This window comes from Orycteropus afer, unplaced genomic scaffold (assembly GCF_000298275.1).
Source record: "Orycteropus afer afer isolate SDZICR_OR568_19922 unplaced genomic scaffold, OryAfe1.0 scaffold00403, whole genome shotgun sequence".
NCBI classification, from domain to species: domain Eukaryota; kingdom Metazoa; phylum Chordata; class Mammalia; order Tubulidentata; family Orycteropodidae; genus Orycteropus; species Orycteropus afer.
Genome location: NW_006921990.1, coordinates 1,864,249 through 1,886,609, shown reverse-complemented (window position 1 = coordinate 1,886,609; position 22,361 = coordinate 1,864,249). Strand labels below are relative to the sequence as shown.

Genomic DNA, 22,361 nt, shown 5'->3' with positions numbered 1-22,361 from the left:
AAAAAAAAAAAAAAAAAAGTGTACAAGGCATTACTATTCAACTAAATAAAACTTGTTTGGATTCCTATTTTTACAATTGGGAAACTGCATTCAAAGTCAAGGCAATTTAAGAAGTAAAATTGAAAATATTTCCATATTCTTTTTGTCTTCTCCTTTTGTAAAGATTTACAGCTTTGCGAACACTATGGGTGAGTTCTACTCTGTCCTAGAGAGACGTTATGAGTTATAATTGATGACAGTGGGTTTGGCTTGGTTCGTCAATTTTAATTTTCTCTTTCCTGTCAGTGTACCCGCTTGTTAGGAACAACTCCTCTACCAGTCCTTCTATTTTGGACTTTTATTCTGCTGTGGACAGAACGTGTGACTAAAAATGTTAATTTTTAAGAGTGGAATTTTAAAAGAACCAGGTCTTGTGAGAGACCTGCAGAGTTTTCCTCAAAGTCTATGGAGTATGTGACACCTATTGCCTACTCAGAGACTTCTGCTTATTTAGTTATTCTTGTAAGTATTGAAATACTCATTAAAGATAGGCAGTTTCCAATCATGTGAGATGTTTTCATAAGAAGATGCCGTGAAATATTTAAATCTATAAAGAGTTAATAAAGATATATAAATCAATTATGTTTATATTTTTATTTCTTTTTGTTTCTGAATCTATTCAGTTATCTTAAATGAAAGATTCACAGAATTTGGACCTGTTAAGAATCTCAGCATCTAAATTCTAGTTTTCTACATAAAAAAACTCAGGCCTAAGGAAGTCTTTCCCAAATTCTCTCAATAAATAAGAGCCTTGTTCCTTAACTTCTGGTTCAGGATGAATAGATAGCTGCCGTAAAGTTGATTGTGACTTAGGTGACCTTACATACGTCAGAAAGATGCCCTGCATGGTCCTGCAACATCCTCATGATTTCCAGCATGTTTGAGTCATTATTCTAGCTACTGTGCCAATTCATCTCTTCAAGGGTCTTCCTTGCCCTCCTGGCCCTGTATTTCACCACATATGATGTTCTCCTCCAATGACTGATTCCTCTCAATGACATGACAAAAGCAAAGGAGTCAATGTTCTGTTGTGATTCATAAGGAAAGCCTTATGAAAACATTGCATAATTTTTGTTAAGTAGGTCTTCAGCCCTTTCTTCCTAATCTGTGTTAGTCTGGAAGTTTTTTTGAAACCCAGTTACCATGGGTGACCCTGGTGGTATTTGAAATACCAGTGGCACAGATTGCAGCATCACAGCAATACACCAGCCACTACAGTATAACAGACTTACAGATGGGTGGCAGTCTGGTTCAATAATCTCTCTTTAATACTAGTAGTACTCATGTACCTAAAAGTAATGTTTTGCCTAAAATCATACTCACAGTGCAATTTACTTGGACAAAGGATTTAATGCTGCCCTTGTTCTGATTCTGGTTAAATGTATGATCTTGGACAAGGTATTGTTGTCTGTATATATACAAATGGAGATAGAATCAAATATGCCTACCTCAGCAGTTACAGTGAAGTACTTTGAGGATGAAAATAATCCTATTATTGTTTCTGTTATTTTGAAGCCAAAGTACAAGAGTGGCAGGAAACATTCCTACTTACCCAAAGGGAACTCACAATATCCAGAGATGCCCACGAAGAAAAGCCCTAGAGAAGCCAATTTATATTATACTCATCTAAACAATCTTCACTATAAAACTGTAATGGAACATGCTAATGCTCCGAGTTAACAATGGGGTACATTTATTCGACAGAGGACTCCTGAAAGAACAAAAGAGAAGAAATAAATCGAATAAAATTAGATTCAGATGGCATTTTAAGTAGAAATATAAAACACACTACCCTCCTACATTCTAAATTAAGAAATAATATGAAAACTCCATTCACTAAATACTCTGAAGTATGTGTATTAAAATTATACTTCTGCCACTTACTAGCTGTGTTACCTTCAGGTAGTAACTTAATCACTCTGTGTCTCAATTTCTTCATTTGTAAGAGCACCAAGTAGTACCTGGTACACGTAACTATAAAATAAATATTACCTGTATTTATTATTGGAGTCACTCAGTGGTATAAAAGGAGCTCTTGTAGAACAGTGAACAGTAGAACAGTGCCTAAGGCATCTGACTGCTAACCAGAAGGCTGGTGGTTCAAATTCACTAGCCGCTCCACAGAAGGAAGACCCGGGCAACCTACTTTCCTAAAGATGGAAACCCAGTGGAAGGTGCTATGAATTGGAATTGACTCGATTGGAGTGGGTTTGATTTTTTGGTTTTTGGGTGCTATAATCAATCCCTTTGGGTGTTAACTGAAAGATTAGAGATTCAAGTCTACCTAAAAGCACCTCAGAAGAACATAAATATTATTATAAGAATATTAATTATAATAATAATAATATTAACATAATATTATTTTTGATCTACTCCAAAAACAAAACAAAACAAAGAGTCATTAAAAACCCCATGGAGCATACTTCTACTCTGAAACACATGGGGTCACGATGAGCTGGAGTCCACTGGATGGCAACTGTTTTTCTCTTGTTACTACACGTGTTTCACATTATGGCTAGATAATGTCTGACTGATATTTACACTACACTGCAGAGAAAATACACTCAACATTAGTATTTATGAGCAAGTATACAGCTCTGGTGGCATTGTGCCTAAGGCATTTGACTGCTAACCAGAAGGCTGGAGGTTCAAACCCACCAGCCACTCCTCAGAAGGAAGATCGGGTAATATACTTCCATAGAGGTTGTTGTTGTTATTTGCCATCGAGTTGGCCCCGACTCATAGCGACCCCTCCTTGGGTTTCCGAGGCAGTATCACTATGAAAGTAGGAATGCCCAACCTTCCTCCCGAGGAGTGGCTGGTGGGTTTGGACCGCCAGACTTCTGGTTAGCAGTCAAGTGCCTTAGGCACTATGCTACCAGAGCTCCTTAGAGGTACCACCTCAGAAACACAAGGAGGGATTGCTGTGAGTCGGAAACAACTCGACAGCAGTGAGTTGTTTTGTGGAGTCTACAGTGGTATCCAGAGCGGTAAAAGACTTGGCTGCAAGCCCCAATCCTAATTGATTCGCCCAAAACCCACTGCCGTGGAGTCCATTCTAATTCATAGCAACCCAACAGAACAGTGTACAATTGCTCCTTTGAGTTCCCAAGGCTGTATATTTTTAAGGTAGCAGACTGCCTCATCTTTCTCTCGCGGAGCAGTTGAGCTTAATTCTGTAAACTGGTCTATGTTGTTGTTGTTATGTGCCATCGAGTCGGACCCGACCCATAGCGACCCCTCCTTGGGTTTCCGAGGCAGTATCACTACGGAAGTAGATTGCCTCATCTTCCTTCCGAGGAGTGGCTGGTGGGTTTGAACCGCCAGCCTTCTGGTTAGCAGTCAAGTGCCTTAGCCACTATGCTACCAGAGCTCCCTTTCTTGGTACTGAAACCCTAGAGTCAGAGACGCACTAGATTTCAGCACGTGGGAGAGTTGTTCAGCAGTGGACCTGGTTTTATTTAAAATTGTTCCTATCCTGAGGAGCGCCTCCTCAAACTGGTTAACGAGCCCTGACAGGCTGACGAGTCAATATTGTTCACCTGCACCTGAAACCTCAAAAGCGCTGACCTCGACTAAGGGTATCTATGGTACCTCCCACCGCACATTCCTGATTGGGCGTGTGAAAGAGGGATGTGTCAGCATGCGCTCTTACCATTCCGGGGAATTCCTTTTCCTCTGGTTCCCACCAGCCCGAGCATTTAGGGGCGGTGCTTCCCCGCAGGCGGCCCGCCCCAGCTCGAGCCTATGCCCCACAGCTTCTCGCGAGAATTTGCGGGTTTGGGGCAGGGCTTCCGTCAGGAAGAGCACACAAAACTGGCCCTAAATCATTGCAGAATAACCGCTCCTGTTAGCTGGCCAAGAGGTTCTCGCGAGATCTGCCTTATTACCAAGTGAGGAAACTGGGGGACTCTGCTGGGAGGGGCGTGGGGATCGACCGCGCAGCTGTCGCCTCCATTACCTTCCTACCATGGTCTCCTTCCGGTTCTCGATGCTTCTCTTAGTCTAAGGGTTTCCGCCGCTCCTTTACCCTCCCCCCAGCCCATGACCCGCCTCCGGCCCCCACCCTCGCAGTCCAGCCTCCGATCCATTTAGTGAGAAGGTGCTGTTCGGAAAAGAAGGAAAAGGGAGTGGACAGATACACTCGAACCTGGACGTGGGAAGTAAACCGTGCCCCTTCACCCTTAGATTCGTCGGATGCTCGCGACAGCGGCGTTGGCGGACTGATACGCGGCGGTGAAGAGGCAGGAGGAGGGGGGAGGGGCGGAGCGTGGCAGCTGGCAGTAGTTCCGTCAGAGCGGACATCTTGTGGCTGTGTTGTGCGCGTGAGCCCCGTAGGGCCGGGGAGGCACCAGCTGCCGCGCGGGAGGAGGCCGAGGCCGCAGCTTGAGGAAGGCCCCGGCCCCTCTGTACGCGTGGGTGTGGACGGCTAAGGGAAGGGAAGGGAGGCCGGCCCACTGGCCGGCGGGTAAGAGGGGCAATATGGGCCCTGGGTGGGTTGAGTGACCACTAGCCTACTGGGTGGGGTGAGTTGAGAAGGCTGGAGAAGTCGGGGCCCTTCCTGCTTTAAAGAGTAAAGGGAGTGGGCGCGTTCTCGTGCCTAAGCCGGAGCCTCGGGGGCAGCGCGGGCGCGTGGTGGCGGTGGCTAGGCGGGCGCGCGGGAGCGCGCGCTGGAAGGCGGAGTGTGCCGTGGCGTCAGGGATGACACAGAATAGCCGTAGTTGCGGGCACAGCAACCTAAACCTCTCCCTTTATTTCCTTCCCTTTGTTGGCCGCACCTTTGGGTAGGAAATGAAAGAAAGTCGGCGCCGGTCCGGAGTCTCTTGTTTTCCCCTCCCCCCTTGCCTTTCTCTGTCCTAGTGACGCCGGCATAGCGCCGACTAGGCCCCGGCTCCTCCTCTGCTGGGCTCCGGACCCTGCCCCGCACCCACCTCTTTCTCATACGCCTCTTCCTCTCCCACTGGGTCTCTTCCTTTCGAGGAGCCGGGAAGTCAGACTTGGTAGCCACCCCTCCGCTCTTCCCGTCACCCTTGCCCCCACTTCGGGCCGAAGCACAGCATAGAGCCTGTTGGTGGTTTTGCCACCCCACCCACCCCGGATCGCGACCGTTTTAAGGGACTTGGATTCATCAGGGTCTCTACGGGGCCCGTGCGAGTGCTGATCTGCTCCGTTTTTGCAAAAGGCGCCAGTGTCTGGCAGAGACGGTGTGAGACGAAGAGACAATCCTTCCCCGCCTCCCGGATAATCAAGAGTTTTGGCCGGACCTTTGAGTGCACACGGAGATAGTGCGGAGCCAGACGAAAAGCACAGACTATGGCGCTGAAACGGATTAATAAGGTAAACCGTAGGACTGAAAAGAACGGGGTTATGGGAGGAAAGGAAGGCCCAAGCCTGGAGGAAAGCGTGGGTGTGGAGTAGAATTTTGAAAATTATCTCTGGGTCACGTCTTCATTGGGAGATGCGGAACGGGGATAAACTTCACGAAAAAAAATGAAGTTTAAAGGTAGGACACAGAGCACTTGAGGCGAGTGTATTTCAACGTTATGGGTAGATGTTGGATGTGTCGGGGGGATGAAGCTGCTATTTAAAGAGGCCTTAATTTTCTGATTCATAGAGTGAGTCCCGTTTGGGGATCCAAATTGCCGAGTGTGGCTCCGGCAGATGTCATGGCGCTTCCTATTCTTGTGCTTCAGAACTTTCAGTTGAAAAATCAAGGCTCTGGGCCTTCTAGAGAAAAGATAACAAATCTGGCGGATCCCCGACTTTACCCGGGGTCAGGTTAGAAGTCTTACCAGAAAGAGTCTAGCCACAAATTCTTAATTGACTGGACAGGTTGGTTACACGGTGTTGGGAGGAGATAGGTTTGCACAGTATTGCTACTTCCTGTGTTTTTATAGTTGCGAGTTTCACCCGAAGCAATTTATCAGAGGCACACCGAGAACTGATGAAAAAGCCTTGGCAGCTCTTTTTCTTCTAGCTAGCGAAGGGATGGGGGTAGGATGGCCGAAACAGAAGGCTGGGAGTACCTGTTTTTTGTCTCAGCTCATTTAATAACACCCTAGGGGAAGATTGTTTTGTCATTGAATATGTGATTTGATAGTAAATTAATGATCTAAGTTGAAAAGAAACCAGAGTTTTTCGAGGCTGGGGCTGAGCAGAACCTCCACCTCCGCTGGTTTAGTCTCATTTTCTTGCTCTAACTTCTATCCCGCATTTTAAGATGGCGGCTGCTTTAACTGGTTCAGGCTCTTTCCGGAATCTCCTTTCATAATAGTACGAACTAATAATTTTTGTTAAATGTTAACTTTTATGTCGGGTAGTACACTACTGTAAGATCCCCCCTGTTCGAGACATCAGAATTCAAACCCTGACTGTTATTTCCCTTTTTTGTAACTTGTGTATGTGTGGTGTGTTTGGTTCTTGCACAATCAGGGTGGAGTATTTACAGCTAACTTTAAAAAAATGTCATGGGATAAATTCAAGCTTACTAGAAACGAGGAGGCAGGGGATGTTGTAGGTTAGAAACTTTGATTTTCATCTTAGAAGGTTCCTGTTTTTAAGAGTTAGACATGGAAGGAATGGCAAGAGCTTGATTTATAAAAAATAAACCTGATACTGCTTAATTTTCATTTGCTTAATAAGTGTGACTTTGGGGTTTAGTTGGCAAAACTGGTATTATGAAAGATGAAGCTTTAAATCTTCACTTTTAAGATACTGATGGTGAAATCTTGAATTTAGTTTTAGACCATCATTGCATTGTCATGGGTTTATGTAAAATTTGAATTTAAATCTTTGTGTTTCTAAGAATGGAAAAGAAGAACTTATAAATTAAGACTTAAAAGTTACAAAGAATTACTTAAATATCCTTTACTGTGACCACTTACTTCTGTTAATCAAGACTAACTTTTGAAGGCCACCAACACATTTGAAAAGGGTAGTGTTACAGTATTTTGAGGCTTAATACAAAGAACATAACATTCAGTGCAAATCAAAACCTTTTATCTATGGGAATTAGTTCAGCCAACCAAGTTGTGGAATAATTTCAGATCCATAGGTTTTTCTTCATGTGGAGCACAGAACGCTTTAAAGGAAGATTTTTTTCCTTCCTTCCTTCTACAGATGATACCCAGCTGCTGTGACACCCCTTTAATGATTTAAAAGCTGTAGAGAGGCAATATAACATAATGCCTGAGACTGAACATGGGAGCAGAAATGTTCCAGTTTGAATTCTAGCTCTACAGTTTTTCTATGTGCCTCTTTAAAATGGGTATTTGTTATACATGAACAATAAGTAGTTAAATGCCTATTTTGTACCACTGTTCTAGATGCAGCAGTGAACAGAACTTTTTAAATCCCTAGATTTTGTTTGTGGATGAGTAAGTGGGTTAATGTAGCTTTGAACAGGTGCCTGACACTCAACATTAGTAATTAATATTATTTTAATATTACTATTTTTAATCTTGAGAAGCTTTTTTATGAAAGGACTTTGGCTTCTACTATAACACTTAGTTATTACCAGATTGTTTCCTGTAACTATTTCAGAGATTTATACAATATGGAGACTTAAACATGATAACACTTTGACATTGATGAAACAAGTGTTTTTGTGGAACGTTATTCAACCTGTAGACCATTTTTGACACATGAATGTTGTTTGGTTTTTAGCTGTTTGTCAGAATTATGTGGGGAAGCTTTTTTAAAAAAAGTATATCCCAGATCCAGTCTTAGTGAGTAGATAACGCTGAAGGCAAGATCTATATTTTAGATACCCTTGTTCTAGAAATAAGGAGCTTTGGTGGCACAGTGGTTAAAATGTTTAGCTGCTGACTGAAACGTTGGCCACCAGACCCCACCAGCAGCTCTGCGGGAGAAAGATGTGGCAGTCTGCTGTAAAAATTTACGGCCTTGGAAATCTGAAGCAGTTGTACTCCTTAGGCGCTCTGGTGGCAAAGTGCTCAAGGCATTTGACTGCTAACCAGAAGGGTGGTGGTTCAAACCCACCAACCACTCTTCAGAAGGAATATTGGGCAATCTACTTCCTTAAAGATTTACTGCCTCTGAAACCCAGTGGGGGGTCGCTATGAATCAGAATTGGCTTGATGGCAGTGAGTTTGGGTTTTTTGGTTTATAGGGTCATTATAAGTTGAAATCAACTTGATGGCAGTAAGTTTAGTTCTAGAAATATGGGGTGAAATGAGGATACCAGTATTTTCCTTGTCATGTATGTATGCTATTTGAATTCATTTTTGTCTGAAGCCCCCAAATTTCAAATACTGATTTATAATTATTCCTTAAAAGTGTTCCATTGAAATGTTTGTTATTGATATACTTTTAATCTTCAATAGTTCATTTGGTGTCAGGCCTTGGAATTTGTATTTTTCTTCAGCTTATGTTCTTAATTTCTCGTTTGAATATTTCTTAAACCCAGCTGCCTTATCAAACAACCTTATCTGCCCACCGCCACCCCAGTATTCTGTATTTGGAAAGCTGTGGTGTATTCTTTATACCGCTATTGGTGAGCAAGACTAAGAAAGGGAAACTTGCCCTGATTGGTCCTATTTGGAGGCCATAGACTACTAATGGTATTTGTAACAAAGTTATATTTGTGTGTGTGTCTGTGTGTGTGATGAAAATACACATGATACAGTATATATACTTTGGAGAAGTTTGAAAAGAACTTTAGTATGTAAAAAATTGAATGGTTACCAAGCCTAAAATAATAGCTCATATTTTGAGCATAATGTATCAGAACTGTTCAAAGCACTTGTGTGAACTCATTTAGCCTTAATCCTAGCAAGTAGATATTATTATCATCCTGATTTTGAGATTACAAAATAGGGAGGCACAGGGAGGTTAAAAAACACCCAGCATTATATCATGGCTGGGCTGTGCTTAGAACCAGGCATTCTAACTCTTGAATATATGTTCTTAACTATGCTGTACTTTTGTGTCATCCTTTAGGTTTTGAGTATTCAAAATATTTTTTTGATTGTATCATTGTTTGCTGTTAATAATAGTATTTATTTATTGGGCACTTTTCAAGTGTTAACGTCATTTAATCTTTACAACAACTCTGTAAAATAACTTCTCTGAATTACATTTTTTGGATAAGGAAACAGACTCAAAGAGGTAAAGTCATTTGTCTATAGTCATGCATTTAGAAAGTGGTAAAGCTGAGATTCATATTAGTCTGCTTTAAGAGTTCAGTTCTACTCCATGCTGTATTTCTATTTTGAACCATCTCAATGCCTATTGTAGTTGAATGAATGTGATTTTAGTTCTTGCCATTACCTGAAACAAACTTTTCTTCTCTCCTGAATATTTAAATAGTTAGGATTTAACCTTAATCTTAGGTTATAGTTAATAGTTTGTAAATTAAGATTTAAGGCAATGTGTTTTGAAAGAACTGAATTTTAATTTTTCTGGTTATTCTCTTCAGAGGAGCTCTGGTTGTACAGTGTTAAGGTATTCAGCTGCTAACCAAAAGGTCATTGGCTGGGGAAGCACAGAGAGGTTAACAAACAAATTCAAGGCCTGACACCAAATGAACCCATGAGCTACGCCGCAGGAGAAAGATGAGGCAGTCTGTAAAGATCTATAGTCTTGGAAACCCTGTGGGGCAGTTCTGCTCCGTCCTATAGTGTTGCTGTGAGTCAGAATTTACTTGATGGCAGTGGCTTAACGGGGAGGGGGGGATATTCTGTTTGCTAGTGTATATAATAAATAAGAGATAACTGCAAATCAGTGTGTTGACATTTCAGAATGTTCAGAACTTTTTTTAAAAAATGTAGGTATATATGGTCGTCTTTGACTGAATAATTGTCTTTGGGAACAGGCATAATTTTCAAATGTTCCCTGCATTATTTTGAAGCCCATCCCTCTGGATAGGGGATAGGTATAGGGGGTTGTTGTTATGTTGTTGAGTGCCATCAAGTCGGCCCCGACTCATAGCGACCCCTCCTTGGGATTCTGAGGCGGTATCACTAAGGAAGTAGATTGCCCAACCTTCCTTCCGAGGAGTGGCTGGTGGGTTTGAACCGCCAGCCTTCTGGTTAGCAGTCAAGTGCCTTAGGCACTATGCTACCAGAGCTCTTGGTGTAGGGGGGGTGTTGTTGTTATTTGCCGACAAGTTGGACCAACTCATAGTGACCCCTCCTTGGGTTTCCAAGGCAGTATCACTATAGAAGTAGATTGCCCAACCTTCCTTCCAAGGAGTGGCTGGTAGGTTTGAACCGCCAGCCTTCTGGTTTGCGGTTCAAGTGCCTTAGGCACTATGCTACCAGAGCTCCTGGTATAGGGGGGTAGTCATTTAAAATTTTAATACTTTTTGAAGGCTTACTCATAGCCACAGTTATCTAATCCTAGAGGACAAAAAATGAAGATTCTGCCATTATCCACGAGGCTATCTGCTACCAGTGGAGGAAACACGCATATATAAACACACAAATAGGTGTACTTTATACAACTTAACAGTTAAAGAACATTAGCAGGGGAACCATTTATTTAAAAGAAATCAAAGTGAAAATTGATATCAGATTTATCATATCAGATTTGCCTATTCTTGTTAAAGATAGTATCTGTTTAAAGTATCTGCCTATATTACATGTTGTCATTATTACAATGTGACTTAATCTTTTGTGACTGTGCTTAATTTCCTTCACCAAAACAAATCAATGTTTTGAAGTAAGCATAATTAAATTATTTTTATTTGTTTAACTGGAAACTTTTTGCTCTCAGTTTGGTTTTGCTGCCCCTCAAAAAAAAAAAAAACCCAAACTCAAAGCTGTCGAGTTGATTCCAACTCCTAGCAACCCCTCCTTGGGTTTCCGAAGTGGTGTCTGCGGAAGTAGGTTGCCTAGTCTTCCTTCCATGAAGTGGCTGGTGGGTTTGAACCACCAGCATTCTGGTTAGCAGTCAGATGCCTTAGACTGTCTGCAACCAGAGCTCCCCAAATCTCTTAAATAAGATTTACTCTCAACTTTCCCCTTAGCCTTTTCAGAGGAGGAGAAAGAAATCATTGTTCAGTCATTTTTATACTTAGCCCAAACTTTAGATTTTACATCCAGCTATGCCTTCTCCCTTATTTTGGGTTTTGCATCATTCAGGGACCTCCAGTCAAATTTTCATAGCTGAATTTATTACATTAGATAATCTATAGGTCTCTCAATTGTGATTGACTACAAGTTGGTTACTTGTTCATTTTCAGGATGGAATACTTGTTCACTTTAATCCCATCCTTTAATTTCATGGCTAAAGTATAATTTGATATTTTCTCACCCTGAGCTACTTTTAATTTTTTTTTCCATTTATATTAAATACTTGCTTGCTTTCATGCATCAAAGCTTGCAGCCAAATTTTTGCTTTCTACCTTTGGTTATTTCAGATGTTTACAAAACATTTCATGGTGCTCTAAAAGAAAATTGTATACTTCGTTCAACCCATTCTTAGTACCTTGTCTAATGAAAGAGCATACTTGTGTTACCTATAATTACAGTTAAACAGGAAGTTAGTATCTTGTCAGTAATGTAATGAGACAGATGTAATGAGACCTACCTGATAACCTTAAAAGCAAGTTTTAGGATTTCAGACATCATCACAAATTTCAAAGGGACTGTTCCTTCCAATTCTTAAGCCTAGTAAACCAAACCCAAACCTACTGCTGCTATCCAGTCGATTCCAACTCACAGTGACCCTATAGGACAATAGAACTGCTCCATAGTTTCCAAGACTATAAATCTTTACAGAAGTAGACTGCCTCATCTTTCGGAGAAAGAGGGTGAGTTTGAACTGCTGACCTTTTTGGTTAGCAGCCCAGTGCTTTAACCCCAGCCCCACCAGAGCTGCTCCTTAAGCCTACAGGTCTATGAAATTGTTCAGACCTCAAACCAAGGATCCTGTTCTTTAAGTAACTATAGCACCAGAGCTCCCTGTAAGTAACTACTGACTAACATTTCTGGAATATTTATTGTTTCCTTCATTACCATTTGTATCTAGAAGGAGCCCTGGTGGCATAATTAAGGACTCGGCTACTAACTGAAAAGTTGGTTTGAACCCACCCAGTGACTCTGGGAAAAAGACCTGGTGATCTTCCGAAAAGATGACAGCCAAGAGAATTCTATGGGGCAGCTTGACTCTGTCACATGGGCACTGTGAGTCAGAATCAATTCAACACCATCTGACAACAATATTGTGTATAGAATTTCATACGATTAAAGTTTTTAAAAGTTCATAAAAATCTTTTCATAGTAAACCTGAAGTGATCTTTACTGTACATGAACAATTACACCCTTGTCTGCCTAATTAGCTAATTGATTTTACTCAGTCTGAATTATAAATATACAGACCTTGTTTTATTGTGCTTCACAGATGGTGTATTTTGTTATTGTTGGGTTTTTTTTTGTAAACAAATCGAAGGTTTGTGGCAATGCTGCATCAAGCATTGGCACCATTTTTCGAACAGCGTGTGTGCTTACTTTGTGTGTCTGTCACATTTTTGGTAGTTTGCACAATATTTCAAACATTATCATGATGCTTTTACACGCTGACTATAGGCCCACCAGCCACTCCTCGGAAGGAAGGTCGGGCAGTCCTACTTCCGTAGTGATACTGCCTCGGAAATCCAAGGAGGGGTCGCTATGAGTCAGGTTTGACTCGACGGCACATAACAACAACAACAACATAGTGTAAATGTCACTTTTGTGTGCATTGGAAAACCAAAACATTGTGTGATGTGCTTTATTACGATACTCACTTTATTGCTATGGCAATATCTCAAGGTCTGCTTGTACTTTTTTATTTCCCTAGGCTGTTCAAGGGACAAGTCTTATCTCGAAATTTTTTATGAAGGTACCTATTCACTTTGCTTCCCAGGACACCTCTCATCCTCATCTTATTGAGCCCCAAGATAGTGTTTTATACATGATCAGTATAGGATTAAGAGAGAGGGGTATTTTGGTAGTGTTTGTTTACTCAGGGAAAAAAAAAAAAAACTGCCATCGAGTCAGATCTGACTCATAGTGACCTCCTTGGGTTTGCGAGGCAGTATCACTACGGACCCAACCTTCCTTCTGAGGAGTGGCTGGTGGGTTTGAACTGCCAGCCTTCTGGTTAGCGGTCAAGTGCCTTAGGCATGTTTGCTTACATAATCATACACATGTTAAGTCAGGTAAAATATAATTTTGAAAGAAAAGACTCATATACAATGCAAGAAACTGACTTGTCAGTGATGATGGCATAAGTTTTTAAGTGTTCCCTAAAAGTGCTAGTGAGAAATGGGCCTATACTGCCTTACTCTGTCTTTATTATGACCTTTGTGTGATGCAAGATGAGATTGAGATAACAGATGATTATGGAACATTGTGGTGATACCTAAGGATGGAATCCATGAACTTACTCATCCTGCTGCTGTAACCAGCTGAGTTAAGTTTTGGCAAGCCTTGAGGTTCTTTGGGGGAGTTACCCTTAAAAAGAAGGATTGATGTAAGAACTTTTGTTTTCATTAAGTACTATCTTTTTTGTTATGTTGGTTTGATATAGGTAATGTGTCTAAAGTATTAAAATTTAGCAGGATGGTAAAGTACTTACTAGAAGCTGATCTAACTTGGTTGAATTACAGCTTTCATATTCATAAATGTGTTTTGTATTTCCAATTAATTTGCAAGCCCTTTGAAGGCAGGGACCATTCCTTGTACTTCCCTAGCATTCCTTTGAGCCCTGGATGTTTTCAATATGCTTGCATATTTGTTGTAGTCTATGACTGATTGCTTCACTGCTAGCACCATCCATCACTGATTGAGGGACATACAGAAAGAAGCAAAAAAACAAATGCTTATCAGTATGTTTAGATATTTATGCCAGTGTTTCTCACTCTTTTCATATTTTTACCTTTAACAGTTGTCAAAGAGATCTTACATCCTACAATGATTAAAACAAAGATTTTCCTCAAAATATATTTTTATATGGGCTTTCTTTTATGAATGCCACAAAAGTAGATTTTTAAAATTAAAAAAATGATCAAGCCTATTACTGTTTATTCATATATCTCCAAATGAGAACACGTAACTTATTAGGCTGCCTATTGGTTGCCTTACCGAATGATTTGGTTGATGAACAAATACCCTGAATCCTGCCCTGAATTTTCTACCATGATGCTCACCAGGTCTTCAGGAAATAAGTAGACACTTCAGGCAGGTGAAATCTGTTTGATATCTTGTTTTGGTCCAAAATTTGATTTTTATCTCTTAACCTGGTGAAGTGAATTAGACCATGTGTGAGTTTTGAGTATGGCTTTTACTTAGAAGAATGGTCTCATTGGTCCTTTTCCCTGTGGATCTGTTTAAGCTTTAAAAGGGAAGGCAGAAGTATGTTTCCCAAAGGGAGGAGAGAGGTAGATTTGTCACATAATAGCAAGCTCCAAGATGATTTCAGGATAATTCAGAGAAAGAGGACCTGAAAGGAAAAAATTCCCCCAAAACATACCATGGCAAAGAAAGGTTTGGCCTTTTTATAGGCAGTACAGTTTCTTAACAGTGTATTCTAATTGTGTCTTTATCTTAGGGGGGAGGTCCCTTGAAGGTGGTGGAAACTTCACTTGTAGTGCATGTCAGTAACATTCCTCTGCTAGCTATTGTTCTTATTTCAGTGTCTTAAAGCCAGGAGCCTACTTGAGTAATGCTATTCCCTTGGTCAGGAGCTCTGGTAGCATAGTGGCTAAGACACTTGCCTGCTAACCAGACGGCTGGTGGTTCAAACCCACCAGCCACTCCTCGGAAGGAAGGTTGGGCAATCCTACTTCCGTAGTGATACTGCCTCGGAAAACCAAGGAGGGGTCGCTATGAGTCAGGTTTGACTGACAGCACATAACAACAACATTCCCTTGTTCGGCAGAGTAAGAAAACTTTAACAAGTACTGTTACATGAGCTGTTCTTTATGGTTCTTGCTACTGTTGCTCCTTACCTACTAGAAAGCAATGAACTGATCATTTTAATTCTTTAAATAATTTTATAAATTGCTTTATTTTCTCAAAGTGAAAATCATAGATTTTTGAAAATTCTCAGTGAGTAGGTACTTGAAAAATTGCTCTCAAGTCCAGTAGTTTCCTCTTATAGTACAACAGATAATTATTTTCTCAGTTTCCTTTCTTTAGAATTCATGTAATTTAAAAAATAAGTACTATTAAGAGTAACACTAAGTTTAGTGAGATGCAGACTATCAGTAGATAGTTATGAGGTAAGTTATCCTGAGGAAACATGTTTTCCGTACTTTGTTTAGTCTGGGGCGTTTACTCATCAAGTGGAATGAAGAGTTGGGTTGGTGTGATTTAACTTTTTTTTCTCCAGTTTGCCAAGTACTATATCAGATTTGATCTAAATGTACTTTTGATGGAAAAGAACACTATTGAGAAAGAGCATTTCTTATCCCTACACCTATTTTTCAAGTTGTCTGGTAGATGATACCACTTTGCGTTTATAACTTTCCTTTCCCTAGTAAGGGGCTGTAATATAAAATGAGAATGAGGCCTGTTTCCATAACTATAAAATACTCCATATTTGAGATTTCTTTTTGTACTTTTTTATCTCTAGTAACTTAGTTCGTGTTCTCTCACCTGAATTAATTGATGTAGCTTTGTAATGTGATTATCTGTGTACTCTCCTCTATAGTGGGTATTCCTACAATATGAAATGTCAGCGACACCTCACAAAAACAAGTAAAATCGTATGTGTAGATAGGCCTGTTTTGAAGGTAGAGGAAGAGGGTCTATAGTTCATCAGATTCTTAGACGTTCTTTTCATAAATAGGCCGTAGAGCCAGTATTCTGAATTATATGTATAGATTTTTGCCATATGAAATTTGAAAATGTGAAACAGTGCTGTGTTTGCCTTTCTTTGATTTCGAATCGTAACAACCCATGTGACAGTGGAATTGCCCCATAGGGTTTTGTAAGCTGGACTGTTTATAGGAGCAGATTGCTTTCTGTCTTCTGTGTAGCCAGTGAGTGGGTTTGAACTGCTGACTTTTCAGTTAGCAGCCTAACACTTAACCGTTACGCTACCAGAGCTTGTATATATCTGAAAATGTGTAGAAATAATAGAAACCAAATTTAGGGTAATGGCTGACTTCTGGAAGAAGGGGAAAGGAAACTAGATTAGAAAGTACATGGGAGAAACGTTTTCATCTGCAACATTTCATAAAATCTGAAGGAAGTATGGTAAAAATGTTAAGTTTTGGTCAGAGCTGCAAACCAGTTCTTCCTGATTTAGTCATAGACAATGAATCGAAACCAGAATGGACCCAGATTTATAAAATGTAAGTAAGTGTACCAGAATGATGACCAAAACAGGAGAAATCACAGATTGACACTCCTAGAAAACAAGGCAGAATACACATTGCATAGCAACCATGTCTCTTGGCAAACAGTTGAAAACTGAGGTGCCCAGCTCAGAGATGCTCACCAGGTCATTTTGAATATGTGTAGCTCTCCACAACACCAAAAAACCAAACTCACTGCCATCCATTCGATTCTGACTCGCAGCAGTCTTTTAGGACAGAGTAGAACTGCTGCCCCCAAAAGGCTTCCAAGGCTATAAATCTTTACAGAAGCAGACTGCCTCATATTTTTCCCCATTGAGCAGCTGTTAGGTTTGAACTGCTGACCTTTTAGTTAGCAGCCAAATGCTTTAACTACTACACCACCAGACCCCTTCGCTCTCCACATTCCTGGTGATAATCCAGTCTTCTGCATCAGGCTTCTGAAGAGCTCAGTATACCTCTTCTAAGTCTCCCATTACAGAGCTTCAACCTGTAATTTTTCCCACTCTAGTTATTGTTCTGGTACACTCAAATTTTACAAATTCAGATTTGTTCTGATTTCTCTGCATTGGCCATGACTGAACCAGTTGAAAGCCCTCATTTTGGTCAAGGTGGATGTACAGGTATATGAGTGCTTTTAGGGCTATGACTTAATTTTTTAAAAAATTAAAAGTTACAGAACCACTTCTGATACACTACTGCCAAAGACCAGAATCTAAGTTGTCTTCTGGTGCATTGTTACCCAAAGGCTAGCTACCCATTGCCTTTGGAATATAGTCTTTGGTCTAACATTCAAGGCTCTGACCTCAGGCCCTGATTAGTCTTTCCAACCACATCTGGCAGTCGGTCTCTGGAATACCAGATTGTGTTTACTTCAAAGGGAATTTTTACAAACTGTTCTTTCATAGCCCTGACTTTGAACAAAGTTCTCCAGTTAAACTGCTTCTCTCCTTCTCCCAGCCCTCATTTCCTTTTCTTGGTGAATGCCTACTTACTCCTGCATCAAGTTCTAGTTCAAATGTCACTTTTAAACCCAGGCAAAGTTGCTTACCTTTTCAGGATTTGTGTAGCATTTGAATGCCCTTTATTTTAAGCATTCATCTTTGAAGCGTAATTTTTTGTTTTTATCTTATGCCTGCTTTTTATTAGTTCCTTCTAAGGGAGAGGCATTCATGTTTTATTTATCTTGACATTTTTGTAGCCTACATGTTTGACACCAGAAATGTTCATATAAATGAATAAATAAATAAAGCTAATATAATATCTTCATTTTAGAAATTGACTTAAACCCCTAGCTTCCATAACTAGATTGAAAGTTAACTTTTCTAAAAAGGACGCATGATTTCTATGTAACCTCTTACTTAATTTTGAGACGGTTTGCTGTATTTAGATTTCTTATATGTCTTCCAGGAAGACTCAAGCATTATTTTGTGTTTTAGTGGATTAATATTCTACATTATTGGTAAAGGGTCCCAGGTGGTACTCTGCTTAGACTAGATCTTTCTCCATCCTCCCCTATCCCCCTTTTTCTCCCTTCTTGGCATGACCAGATAAATAAGGGGAATTTATTAGAAGAAAACTAGGGTAGTTAACAACCAAAGGAATAGAAAAGCTATAGGAACCAGGGCAAACTATAATCTCAAGGACTAAAATTGCATATTTGAATGCCAAGTTAGTTCTCTTTGTTATCCCTGCTGTTCTATGTAGTCTTTTTTTCTTTGACTTCTTTGACCCAACAGGGCACATGCCTGCCAACAGCTATGGGTCACATCCTTACAGCTCCTAATTAGAGAATGGAGAATCTCTCTTCCAGCTTCTGTTTGGAGAATCTTAGAGGGGAGGAACTGAAAAATCTGTTTTGGGCTTAAGTTACTTTCTAAGTCTTTCAGTCAATCACTGAGTCTGAGGGAACAAACTTCTATAATTAGCCCTGTCTGAGTAATTGGTTAATGATGACTGACAATCATCCCACACTATAATCACATGTTTCGATTAAGGGTAAAGCGGTTTCTTGAAAATATGGCTTATTGAGAACGTAAAATACTATATAGAAAAGAATCTGAGATCAGCTAATGTTGATCCTCACATTTTTCTCCCTGTTTAAAAATATTCTTAAATTCCATACCATCATTTTCTTGTGCTGTAATAATGCCATGAGAACCATTTAATATCTCAGAAGTAAGTACTGACTGGTACATGACTTGATTCCCATTGGGTATTATTTAAAGGACAAGAAACAAAAGTGGTGAAATTAGAATAGCATTCTTAATCCTAAAAGAGACCTTCCATTTTGATCTTTAAAACATTTAAGTAACTTTTCTATATTAAATTTAAAGCAGATTTTAGAATGTAAGTTCATTGGCTTAATTTTAGATCTTTGATTATTACTTGATAAGTATCTTGGTTATGGCAAGAGCCTGAAATTATAGGACTGAAGAGCTGAAATTCGGCACGACCTACTTGAAATTCTTCTACCTTCATTCTAAACCAAACAAAAACCAAACTCACTGCCGTCGAGTGGATTCCAACTCCTTGGGCCTCCCAAGTCGGTATCTCTATGGAAGTAGATGGCCCGGTCTTCCTTCTGAGTGATAATGCTACTAGCGTTTAAAGGCTTAGTGACTCATAAATACCAATGTGCAGAAAAAGTCACTTTTTCTTCATAATTCAGTGTAATACATTGATCTATCCTAGGTCAGGGAGCTCTGATAGCATAGTACCTAAGGCACTTGACTGCTAATCAGAAGGCTGGTGGTTCAAACCCACCAGCCACTCCTCGGAAGGAAGATGGGGCAATCTACTTCCCTAGTGATACTGCCTCGGAAATCCAAGGGTCGCTATGAGTCAGGCCTGACTCGACGGCACATAACAAAAACAGCATCCTAGGTCAACTTTATAGTTTTTTGGTTTTATGTATAATAAGTTGTTTCAACATGATTATTGCATATTTTGTTTAGACCAACTGTCGTTAAATTGTTTTTTATTTAGAAATAACTTATTTTTTATTATATACAAAATTTTATTTATTGAGTAGGTGATTTGGGGTAGATCAGTATAGGAAACCTGGATTATATTGTCAGCTTTTTTTTAAGCCCTTTTGGTAGTATTTGAAATCATTTACTTACCAAATATTTTTAGATAGAACTACATGAAATGATCACTTTCTATAGTGCAAAAATAGTCAAATATTGGTAATTTCCTATAGTTCAACAGAATACGATGGTTTCCTTAATCATCAGCAACTTTAATTACTGAACTTTTATATTTAATGTATTATTAAACTCATGGTGGTATAATTGCTAGATGGCTGTGTGACAGACAGCTAAGCATGAGGATTCGGCAGTACTAATGACTTAAACGAAAGTGAGCTTGGGGAATAATAGGTAACCTATTTATGATGCACTTTAGCTTTTGTTTCGTAAATGAATGAATTGGGAGCCTACCCAGCAATTTTATCTACAAGATTGGTGGTCTACTTGTTGATTACCTAGTACTGTATTGTGTGTAAGGTGTGCCAAAATGCTTTCAGTCTCATTTCTTCTCAAAAATCTTATAAAAATAGACATTTCTATTTCAGAGATGGGGTAATCAGCCCAGTAAATAGTGGTCTAAAGTTGGATTAAAAGTTGAGACTCTGAAACTGATACTTTAACGTTAAAATAGACTTAAAACTTTTTTTTTTTTTTTTTTAAGGATGCTCATGCTCCTTAAAAACAGGGAATTAAGTTGTTAGTCTGAGTTTTGTCTTTTTTCAATAACCGGTTAGTAGACCTTTTTTTTTTGTTAGACAAGTTTTGGAACATGGAGAATTCTCTGTTCATACTGCATACTGGTTACACTGTGCTTGATCATTATCTATAAGACTTGTGGTATATACCTTGAGGTGGTATTAGGTTGCCACTGTAATAAATAAAAGTTTTGGTGATCATGAAATTGCAAATAAGTTGCTGTGTTAGAGTTTATCTGACCCATGAAAAAGTCACTTGCTCAATGGGCAGTTGTAGTTCAAGCTGCCAGTACGTGTATTTTTTTACTGGAAAATTTATTTTTCAGATGCTAGTTCAGCTCAGAATTACTTAATATTTTTTTTATCTCGTGTGTATGATTTCTTTATACCTAAAACTAGACATAATTTAACAGTGTCTCAAGTACAAGTTTCTTTAATTCCTGGTAAGAATCAAGTATTTGGAATTAATTTTCTCCCATTCTTGAATATGTTGAACAAATGAGGTAAATTATTTACATACCCAAGTGTGAAAGTTTGATCATTCAGTATTAAAATTGTGAATCTTGGGATCTCTGGCTGTCTTAGTAACCGTATTAGCAGTTTGTTGTGGCAATTCTACTTGCTATCTCTACCACATAGGTTTGTTTTGTTCATTTTTAATGGAAAATCTAAACTGATAATTCCTAAACAGTTGGCTATTTCCTGCATTTTGACCATAAGATAGAGGAAAGTGTTTGTTGTAGTTATTCTCCTTATCTTTGTTTTTGTTGTTGTGTGCCTTAGAGACTCCTCATTAGGTACAGTATCACTAGGAAGTAGATTGCCCGAGGAGTGGCTGGTGGGTTTGAACAGCTTGTTTTTGTAGAAGCCCATTATTGTCTCACGGATCCGTAAACCCCTAACACTGCTTTTTGTAATCTGTTAGCATTAAACGTAGTTGGTTACCACTTCCTCTGTAAAGTGCTTTTTCTCTTCATTTAACTGTCGTGAAAGAAAGAAGCAAGTTTCTTTTACTGGTTCCTGTCTTAGTGAATTATTCCAGGGCTTACTCCTGGAACTTTATCTCTACTTTCTGTATCGCAAAATGTGCTTATCTAGTTTTTTGACTATAAATACCATCGATGTATTAATGACTCAGATTTGTTACCAGCCTGTATGTTTCCCCCTTATGAGACTTGTTAGGTTTATCTGCTTAATTGACTCTACTTTTGGTCCTTGGTGACAAAGCAGTTGCAGTTGGCTATTAACATAAAGGTTGGTGTTTTTAGCCTACCCAGCAGTGCCATGGAAGAAAGGCCTGGCTGTCTGCTTCCATAAAGGTTACAACCAAGAAAACCCTGTGATGTAGTTGTACTCTGAACATCTGGGGTCACCATGAGTCAGAATTAACTTAACAGGAATTAGGAATAGGTTCAGTTTTTTTGTTTGTTTGTTTTGGGTATCTAATGGTATTGGTTCATCTACAGTGTTACCATTTTAGTTAATGCTGGCTTCGTGCTTTGCTCAGATCAAAAACCTTGGTTGGCAAGATTTAATTCTTTAATTCTTCTGTTGGACCTTCATTGAGTCAATCAGCAACAGAATAATATTTTCAAATATGCATTATTAATCAGCAAATTAGTTTTCTTAGTGAACTCATTAAATAGTTCTATTCAAATTCTTATACTTAATTTTTAAAAATTAAGTATAAAGTACTTACACTACCATGCTTTTAATATAACACATTAAAAATAAAAGTTTGGTAATTAAAGGAATGTTTGCTGGTGATTAAAGAAACCATGGTATTCTGTTGAACTATAGGAAATTACCAATATTTGACTGTTTTTAAACTATAGAACTGTTCAAACAGCTAAAACTGTTGATCATCTAAACATTTTTTTTTAAAGGCAGAATTATTATTCCTAGTGGTTTAATACTGTAATAACTTCCTTAGCCTTACCTCACTCAATGCTATTTCACTGATATCTCTAAAGTCATACTGTATGTACATTTTTTATAAAATTGTAGTAGTATTATTCAAAGTAACTTTGTGCATGTATTCAGATGAGGTTGAAATTAACCTTGTATTGTCTTAAGTTAATAAAATCATACATTTTTAATTGAGAAAATACATACATATAGGAACTAAAGTCCTTTATAAGCTTCAAGCAAATCTTGTTAAATGGAGTATAGTCTCAAACCTGACTTAATATTGAAATATGTACTTCATCCCAGACATTTTCATGGCACGTCTTTTTGCATTTATTTGGGTTGCTTTTCTTCAGTGTATATTTTATATAACACAGA

The 22,361-nt window shown here is 39.2% G+C and overlaps 1 protein-coding gene across 1 annotated transcript in view; it reads left to right on the top strand.

Moving 5' to 3' along the window:
* The first annotated feature begins 5,352 nt into the window (after window positions 1-5,352).
* The window catches only part of UBE2D3 (ubiquitin conjugating enzyme E2 D3), a 41,230-nt gene continuing 24,221 nt past the window's right edge, over window positions 5,353-22,361 (top strand). Inside the window, exon 1 of the mRNA XM_042782659.1 lies at window positions 5,353-5,442. Coding sequence (XP_042638593.1) covers window positions 5,353-5,442 — 90 coding nt within the window. The remainder of the gene's footprint in view (window positions 5,443-22,361) is intronic.